The 10223-nt window shown below is 39.9% G+C and overlaps 1 protein-coding gene across 1 annotated transcript; it reads left to right on the top strand.

Annotated features, from left to right (window-relative positions):
* Positions 1-9121: 9121 nt before the first annotated feature.
* LOC311145752 (small ribosomal subunit protein eS1-like) lies at positions 9122-9826 on the top strand (the record flags this gene model as incomplete). The annotated part of the gene is made up of 1 exon (XM_084182039.1): positions 9122-9826. The coding sequence occupies exon 1, from the start codon at positions 9203-9205 to the stop codon at positions 9824-9826; it is 624 nt and encodes a 207-aa protein (XP_084038165.1). The 5' UTR covers positions 9122-9202.
* Positions 9827-10223: the final 397 nt, after the last annotated feature.

Below are 10223 nucleotides of genomic sequence, written 5' to 3'. Positions count from 1 at the left end.
AGTTTTTGTCCTTCATTTTCAAAAAGCTTAAGAACACCCAGCTCTCTTTGTCTTTTTTCTTTACGAAGTTTTCCTTTCTTCCCCTTCTTTTGATCTGTCTTATACGTGGATACAAGCACTTGCATTATCTTGATGACGTCTGGATTAAGCGTGCCTTCCAATGGCCATGGTTGTTCAATGTCAGGCCAACGTTTATTCCATTTTTCAGATAATTTTGCTATACCATTAACTAGTGGATTACTATTCTGTACTACATGAAGAGGAGTAATTGCTTTTGTAGTTTTGATGTCCTTTTTCCCCATTGTAATGACTATGTTATGTGTTTCCCTCTAGTTTCCCCCCTTTTTTTTTTTTTTTTTTATTAAAAAATAATTAATCAATTAATCCAATCAATCAATTAACCAATTCAAATCAATACATCAATCAACCAATTCAATCAATCAATCAATCAATCAATCAATCAATAAATAAATTCAATCAATCAACGAAATCAAATCAATCAGTCAATCAATTACTAATGAAATCAATCAATCGATTAATCCAACCAATGAACTAATCAATCAAATCAATCAACCAATCACTAATCAAATCAATTAATCAATTAATCCAATCAACAAACTAACCAATCAACAATGGATTACCAATCAATCAAATCAATCAATGAATTACTAATCAATCAAGTCAATCAATGAATTACCAATCAATCAAATCAATCAATGAATTACTAATCAATCAATCAATCAATTAATGAAATCAATCAATCAATCAATTAATCAAATCAATCAATCAAATCAATCAACTAATCAATCAAATCAATCAATTACCAATGAAATCAATCAACTAATCAAATCAATAAACTAATCAAATCAATAAATCAATCAACTAATTTAATCAATCAATCAATCCAACCAATCAACTAATCAATTACTAATCAAATGAATCAATCAATCAATAAATCAATCAACTAACTTAATCAAATCAATCAATCAACTAAGTAATCCAATCAAGTCAATCAATCAACAAATCAAATCAATCAATCAAATAATGAATTACTAATTATTCTGTGAATTTTATTTTACCAAATTATTGATTAGTGGCAATCTTACCACATCCGATGAGGAAGAGTAAAGGAAAGTAGTCAACTCCAGAGCAATTCAATAATAAAAAATAAAATAAAAAGCTGTACCAGCAACACTACCCAATTGCTTAATAAGCAATTAATTACCTTAATTTTACAGAATAATTTCAATGCTGGATTTCCAACACAACTCTAATCAAAACAAGTCATTGACAAAAACTCTAATGTGCAATTATCAATTACATGAATTCATCAGTCTGTTGCCAAGCTCTTGCGAAATGGTCACAACATGAAATATTCTATGTAAACACAATGTATCAATTATATCCTGTAAGGGAAAGTAGATTTGTGAATAATAACAGCACTGGCCTTGATATGGACTGGGTTGCCGTCTCTGATGTCAGTTGATGTCAGCCCCTCCTCTCTCTCTCTCTCTCTGTCTCCTCCTTCTCGTCTCTCGTATGACAGAAGGACAAAAGGACAAAGAAGAGTTTAGTTTATACTTTTTCCACATACACGCTAAGAAATAAGCAAACAGCTTAACTCAGGAATATTATAAATAGCTCAATAACATTGTATTTTATTCATTTATTTTATTATTATTATTTTTAATCCGTCAATATATCTCTCATTCACCAACTCAACCGATTATCAACCAAACAGTTTTACAGTCAAGCAATAGTTAATTCAAAAGAACATTTCACTTGTGTGCAAAATTCCCCCTCCCGTTTTCTTTTTTGGCTGCACTGAAGTGGACTCTCCCAATCAGTTCAGTGCAGGGGAGTGGCTAAAGTCATAAATCCTACGCGTGCGCAGTTCAGTCACCAATGTGATTTCAGAGTGTAAGGACCGGACAGAGCAGACTGTTGCTCCGTTCTCTCCTCCCATGGACAATAACACTTAAGACTTTAACAGAGCTCACAAACTGAACACATAGAACATACAAGACATACAATAAGACTTAAGACATTAACAGAGCTCACAAACTGAACACATAGAACATACAGAACACAGAACACAAATCCCACTTCCAAGTTATGTTATCTTCCACTTATCCTAGTTTGCAGATTGATAGTTATGCTGTTATCAATTACAAAACATCTCTATACACTTTTAAAAAGTCCTCCCTGTAGGGTCATGCTATTGTAATAGTTAATGAACATTCTCATTTTATAGAGAATCATAAGGTTTGACCTTAACTAACATATTTCCTTACAAAAGAGTAAAGCCCTGTATTCGACACACATCTGGAAGTAATCAGAGAAGCAGCCACACTCACTCTGTTTCACACACGCACACGCTGACAGAGAGAAATTGTCACACACACACAGAGAGAAATTGGATCCATTTATCGCCGTTCCTTTGTCTTATATATTCCATTTGCTAAATTTCTGCTACCTTCCGGTTTTAGACATTCAAAAGAGAGGATTACTTCAGACAGATGTTTCGTCAAACAAATTCAGAGCGGTAAACTTACAATTGAATATATTGTCTTAAACCAGCAGTCCCGAGAACTGACTTGAGAGTTAATCTAATAACTATCAAGATTTATGGCCCATCATATTGATCGCCTCGTTTGAGGGCTTCCTTAAATTAACGGCGCCCTAAAAGTATACTCATTTACTTATTCCTGGCCTTATTTCTTCATAATGTTCCTGGACACTCTCTCACACACTTTTTTCCCAAGCCAAAATATGTGTGCCCAGTGTCAATAATGTCTATAGACTCTCCCCCCTTTCTGCGTTGTTCTCAACGCAAACTAATTTAGAAAATTTAGAACGGAATTCCTATCACACAGCAAAAAGAACCAGCAAAACGCACACACAAGTTCTTAGACGGTGCATCCCCCCCAGCGCACACACACACAGCCACACGAACCGGCCAGCGCCCAAAGTTTGTGAGAAAACTCACCGTTTCAGCATGCCTCTTGAGCAGGAGTCACTTCGTAGCCCATGAGTGGAACGCTGAGAAAAGATGCAAGACGCCCCAACCCTCGTCGCCATTAAATGTGGTAAACAAGACCGAGCTTTTGCTGGTAATACCGTAGTGATAAGAAGATCCGCCGACACTGTACTCTGTTTTCAAAGGTTTATTATAACAAAGGTTCCAGCATCAGAATTTGACAGATTCTGCAGATATCTGTGAGACAGCACAGCCAATCAGTGTTTTGCTGTTCTCCCTTCTCTGTTCAAGACATGGCATTTATATCATACATGGCCAGAGCATGGCGTGATTCTAACATCCAATCCCTGGCCATTACATATCCTCTTTTCCAGGAATTTAGTAATGCTTTCCAGATGTTTCCAGCACTGTAGAATAGAGTTACCTCATTTTGCCACATCAGCAAAATCTTAGGGCCACGTTTCCTCTATCACACTTTCTGCAACAATCAGCATTTCTAGACTGTTTAAGATACTACACATGTAACAGAACAAGCCTTATTTAACCAGGAAGTCCCTTTGAAGTCAGAAAACCTATTTTACAAGGGAGATCTACCAGGGCAACAAGATCAACAAAGTTCCACTAACTATCCACCATATTGGCACCAGTGGAGACTGGTGGGAGGAGCTATAGGAGGACGGGCTCATTGTAACGGCTGGAATGTGTTTGAAACCGTTCAATTTATTCCATTCAGCTCTTCCCACCAGCCTCCACTAACAGTACTCCAATTTGTTTTATTTTTTATTTATTTTTATTTTTGGGGGGTAGATCAGCTTTAGTATTGCAGATAGATTTTAACTTCCATCAATGTAATTGTCTATATCACTTCCAATCCCCCATATGTTTTTTTTCCTTGCAAATATATATATATATATATATACAGTGAGGAAAAAAAGTATTTGATCCCCTGCTGATTTTGTACGTTTGCCGACTGACAAAGACATGATCAGTCTATAATTTTAATGGTAGGTTTATTTGAACATTGAGAGACAGAAAAACAACAGAAAAATCCAGAAAAACGCATGTCAAAAATGTTATAAATTGATTTTTATTTTAATGAGGGAAATAAGTATTTGACCCCTCTGCAAAACATGACTTAGTACTTGGTGGCAAAACCCTTGTTAGCAATCACAGAGGTCAGACGTTTCTTGTAGTTGGCCACCAGGTTTGCACACATCTCAGGAGGGATTTTGTCCCACTCCTCTTTGCAGAACTTCTCCAAGTCATTAAGGTTTTGAGGCTGACGTTTGGCAACTCAAACCTTCAGCTCCCTCCACAGATTTTCTATAGGATTAAGGTCTGGAGACTGGCTAGGCCACTCCAGGACCTTAATGTGCTTCTTCTTGAGCCACTCCTTTGTTGCCTTGGCCATGTGTTTTGGGTCAATGTCATGCTGGAATACCCATCCACGACCCATTTTCAATCCCCTGGCTGAGGGACGGAGGTTCTCACCCAAGATTTGATGGTACATGGCACCGTCCATCGTCCCTTTTGATGCGGTGAAGTTGTCCTGTCCCCTTAGCAGAAAAACACCCCCAAAGCATAATGTTTGGGATGGTGTTCTTGGGGTCATAGGCAGCATTCCTCCTCCTCCAAACACGGCGAGTTGAGTTGATGCCAAAGAGCTCCATTTTGGTCTCATCTGACCACAACACTTTCACCCAGTTCTCCTCTGAATCATTCAGATGTTCATTGGCAAACTTCAGATGGGCCTGTATATGTGCTTTCTTGAGCAGGGGGACCTTGCGGGCGCTGCAGGATTTCAGTCCTTCACGGCGTAGTGTGTTACCAATTGTTTTCTTGGTGACTAGTGTCCCAGCTGCCTTGAGATCATTGACAAGATCCTCCTGTGTAGTTCTGGGCTGATTCCTCACCGTTCTCATGATCATTGCAACTCCACGAGGTGAGATCTTGCATGGAGCCCCAGGCCGAGGGAGATTGACAGGTCTTTTGTGTTTCTTCCATTTGCGAATAATCGCATCAGCTGTTGTCACCTTCTCATCAAGCTGCTTGGCGATGGTCTTGTAGCCCATTCCAGCCTTGTGTAGGTCTACAATCTTGTCCCTGACATCCTTGGAGAGCTCTTTGGTCTTGGCCATGGTGGAGAGTTTGGAATCTGATTGATTGATTGCTTCTGTGGACAGGTGTTTTTATACAGGTAACAAACTGAGATTAGGAGCACTCCCTTTAAGAGTGTGCTCCTAATCTCAGCTCGTTACCTGCATAAAAGACACCTGGGAGCCAGAAATCTTTCTGATTGAGAGGGGGTCAAATACTTATTTCCCTCATTCAAATGCAAATCAATTTATAACATTTTTGACATGCGTTTTTCTGGATATTTTTGTTGTTATTCTGTCTCTCACTGTTCAAATAAACCTACCATTAAAATTATAGACTGATTATTTCTTTGTCAGTGGGCAAACGTACAAAATCAGCAGGGGATCAAATACTTTTTTCCCTCACTGTATATATATACATATAAATACATACACATACATATACACATACACACATATAAATATATATACATACATATATATACATATCCTTTAAAAATATATATTTCCCTTAATTACTTTCCAACCCCACCACCCCTTCCCTAATTGGAGTAAACTAATGAACAACAACGCTTAGGCCTCTACTTCCAGCTTATACATACTATATACATTTTATTGACACAGTCAATTTTACAATAATTCAATTGTTTTTGTTTTTACTCCTGAACTTCCTCTACCCTCAACCTCTCCGATCATTTTCACGATGTCCATCCGGTTTGCTTCTATATGCCATATCTTATTCTTATTGGCAGACTAAATAGCCTTGGTTTCTCAAATGACTGCCTCGCCTGGTTCACCAACTACTTCTCAGATAGAGTTCAATGTGTCAAATCGGAGGGCCTGTTGTCTGGACCTATGGCAGTCTCTATGGGGGTGCCGCAGGGTTAAATTCTCGGGCCAACTCTATTCTCTGTGTATATCAATGATGTCGCTCTTGCTGCTGGTGACTCTCAGATCCATCTCTATGCAGACAACACCATTTTGTATACATCTGGCCCTTCATTGGACACTGTGTTAACAAACCTCCAATCAAGCTTCAATGGCATACAACACTCCTTCCGTGGCCTCCAACTGCTCTTAAACGCTAGTAAAACTAAATGCATGCTCTTCAATCGAACGCTGCTTGCACCCGCCCGCCCGACTAGAATCACTACTCTCGGTTTGACTTAGAATATGTGGACAACTACAAATACCTAGGTGTCTGGTTAGACCGTAAACTCTCCTTCCAGACTCACAATAAGCATCTCCAATCCAAAGTTAAATCTAGAATTGGCTTCCTATTTCTCAACAAAGCCTCCTTCACTCATGCTGCTAAACATGCCCTCGTAAAACTGACTATCCTACCGATCCTTGACTTCAGCGATGTCATTTACAAAATAGCTTCCAACACTCTACTCAGCAAATTGGATGTAGTCTATCACAGTGCCATCCGTTTTGTCTCCAAAGCCCCACATACCACCCACCATTGTGACCTGTATGCTCTCGTTGGCTGGCCCTCACTACATATTCGTCGCCAAACCCACTGGCTCCAGGTCATCTATAAATCTCTTCTAGGCAAATCCCTGCCTTATCTTAGCTCATTGGTCACCACAGCAACACCCACCCGTAGTATGTGTTCCAGCAGGTATATCTCACTGGTCATCCCCAAAGCCAACACCTCCTTTGGCCGCCATTCCTACCAGTTTTCTGCACCAAATGACTGTAATGAACTGCAAAAATCTCTGAAGCTGGAGACACTTATCTACTTCACTATCTTTAAGCATCAGTTGTCAGAGCAGCTTACCGATCACTGCACCTGTACACAGCCCATCTGTAATTAGCCCATCCAACTACCTCATCCCCATATTGTTATTTACATTGTTATTTATTTTGCTCATTTGCACCCCAGTATCTCTATTTGCACATCATCTTCTGCACATCTATCACTCCAGTGTTAATACTGAATTGTAATTATTCTGCACTATGGCCTATTTATTGCCTTACCTCCATAACTTACTACATTTGCACACACTCTATATAGATTTTCTATTGTGTTATTGACTGTACGTTTTGTTTATTCCATAGTAACTCTGTGTTTGTTGTTTTTATTGCACTGCTTTGCTTTATCTTGGTCAGGTCGCAGTTGTAAATGAGAAGTTGTTCTCAACTGGCTTACCTGGTTAAATAAAGGTTAAATAAATAAAATAAAAATATTTCTAACTGTGCTCTTTCACAAAAGCTCTCAACCTATAGCCTATATACTTATTATGGACACAGTATGCTTTACATTAGTTTTCTTGTTATTATTAGTTGTTGTTATTAGTCCCATCCTTCAGCTCCATTCAACACCTCCCATCTATCTCTTAACACCATCCATATTTGATTTCTATTTGCCATATATTTTTCAACTGTACTGTGATGTTTCACAAAAGTTCTGAACCCTTCTAGTCTCATTGTTTCTACAGATTGTAAATTGAAAATAAACATTTTTGCTAAAAGTATTATTATATTATTGATCGATTGACTATGACTTCTCAGTTCACCCAGCACGGTTAGCTCCAGGTAAATATTGCAATCCTTCAGCCATTCCTGGACCTGTGTCCAAAAACAAGCTACAAATGGACAGTACCAAAACAAATGATCTAATGATTCTGTCTCTTCGCAGCAAAATCTGCAGAGCTGGGAAGATTGTATCCCCCATATAAATAACATTATATTGGTTTTGAATCTGGCGTCGTTTTGCGTATCAGTTCATAACCACTATGCCATGGAATCGGTACATAAAAAATCTCTTCCCAACTATTTTGCAATCTATATGGGACGGCTGTCAATCCTTTGGTACTGAAAAGAAACTGGTATATTTTTTATTTATCACAATTTTCTTTAACCAATTATGACAGACAAGTTCCTTACTTTTTCTCCCTTCCACTTTCCTCTTCCATTTTTGCGGTGATGTTGCAGTTATTTTTCTTAGAAGTTGGAATGGGTCCCATTACATTGTAAATCTCAAACTGAGTTTGCTGAACTTTGTTGCTGCCAGGACGAAGATTCATTGGATGCAAAATGTCTTCTATTATCTACAGAGAGGGAGCCATTATCACGCAATCTTCAAAACATATTTACCAAGTCCGGGCTCTTACATTATTAAAGTTTATCGCCCAAGTGGGTGAAAATGAGAACTTGTTCTCAACTGGTTTACCTGGTTAAATAAAGGTGAAATAAAAAAAAATAAAAATAAAATATTGACAGTGGTCTGGTCAGTGTGTGTCAGGATGGAAGATTGGCCAATTTGAGCAAACAAATACAAATAAAGAAAATAATGGTGTGAATGCTAACTTGTGTAACACGCCATTTAGAGGGTTCAGAGAGTAGAATGTCAACATACGAAATATAAGACCAGACAGAGGCAGCACACAGGAGTGACATAAACATGACTTTAATCTCTAGAAGCAACCACCATCTGAATTAGTTCACATGACAGACAGGAATTTATAGACACAGGTCAGGCATTACTAATCAATGATGAACATCCACTTCTCATCCTTACATTTACACTTGAGATTTAGGCTATATTAACTCTCTCCCTACTGGCATTTAGGCTACTGGCTCAGTGCTTTTGTCTTGCAAGTTCAAATTCATCAAAACTGTGAACATTGTCATATGTTTTATGGAAAACAATACCTTCCTATGGAGAATACAATTTTCCTGTGTTATGTTAACTCTAGCTGCTAGCACAGATGAATTAGGACTACGATTCATTTGATAAGAACACTGTGTGTGTGTGTGTGTGTGTGTGTGTGCGTGTGTGTTGCCTGTGTTGGGCTCAATAGCAGTGCTACAGTACTCTCAGCCAGCTGACATGGTTCACAGCGCCTAGGCACCTGTCCCAGATGTGACTGTCACTCTGCCCCCCGCAGCTGAGGCCCCACGGCTCACTCCCCTGTGTCATTACTAATTTCACACCTGCACACACACACACACTCAGATTCATTCAGACACACACACCCGCAAAGCGCGTACACTCCCTGTAGCCAACATTGCAGTCGGCAAGAATAAGAGGCTGACCAAAGGCAGCAAAAAAGGTGCCAAAAATAAGATTGTCGACCCTTTCTCCAAGAAGGACTGGTATGATGTCAAGGCACCCGCAATGTTCAACATCCGCAACATTGGCAAGACATTGGTCTCCAGGACTCAGGGAACCAGAATCGCCTCCGATGGTCTGAAGGGACGTGTGTTCGAGGTGAGCCTTGCTGACCTGGAGAATGATGAGGTGGCCTTCCGCAAGTTCAAGCTGATCTCAGAAGACGTGCAGGGCAAGAACTGCCTGACTAACTTCCACGGCATGGACCTGACCCGTGACAAGATGTGCTCCATGGTCAAGAAGTGGCAGACCATGATTGAGGCCCATGTGGACGTGAAGACCATCGACGGCTACCTCCTGCGTCTGTTCTGCGTTGGCTTCACAAAGAAGTGCACCAACCAGATCAGGAAGACATCGTACGCCCAGCACCAGCAGGTCCGTCAGATCAGGAAGAAGATGATGGAGATCATGACCCGTGAGGTCCAGACTAACGACCTGAAGGAAGTCGTCAACAAGCTGATCCCTGACTCTGTTGGCAAGGACATTGAGAAGGCCTGCCAGTCCATCTACCCCCTCCACAATGTCTACGTCAGGAAGGTTAAGATGCTGAAGAAGCCCAAGTTTGAGTTTGGCAAACTGATGGAGCATTGCAGCCAAGCCCTCAGGGGACGACACCGGGGCGAAGGTTGATAGGGCCGACGGCTACGAGCCCCCACCCAGGAGACCATCTAAACACCCTCTGACAGATTTAATAAAACATTTTAATGTGACTGCAAACTGTTGTCTTCTGTTAATGGGGGGGACCAGTATGAAAATGTATGCACTCACTAACTGTAAGTCGCTCTGGATAAGAGCATCTGCTAAATGACTAAAATGTAATGTAATGTAAATGTACACACATATGCAGGCACACACATACACAGATTAATTGAAACACACACAGACAGACACTCACACACTGACATACACACACACCGCCAGCTACTCTCACAATCCTGGACCCCAACTAATTATTCAGGAGAGAAATCCTGCATAGCTAAATCAACAGGGGAGATGTGCGTGAAAGTTTGTTTGACATCTGATCATA

The sequence above is a fragment of the Coregonus lavaretus genome (genome assembly GCF_964263955.1).
Source record: "Coregonus lavaretus genome assembly, chromosome: 18".
NCBI lineage: Eukaryota > Metazoa > Chordata > Actinopteri > Salmoniformes > Salmonidae > Coregonus > Coregonus lavaretus.
The sequence above is the reverse complement of the archived record's forward strand: the minus strand, read 5'-3'. Positions and strand labels throughout refer to the sequence as shown.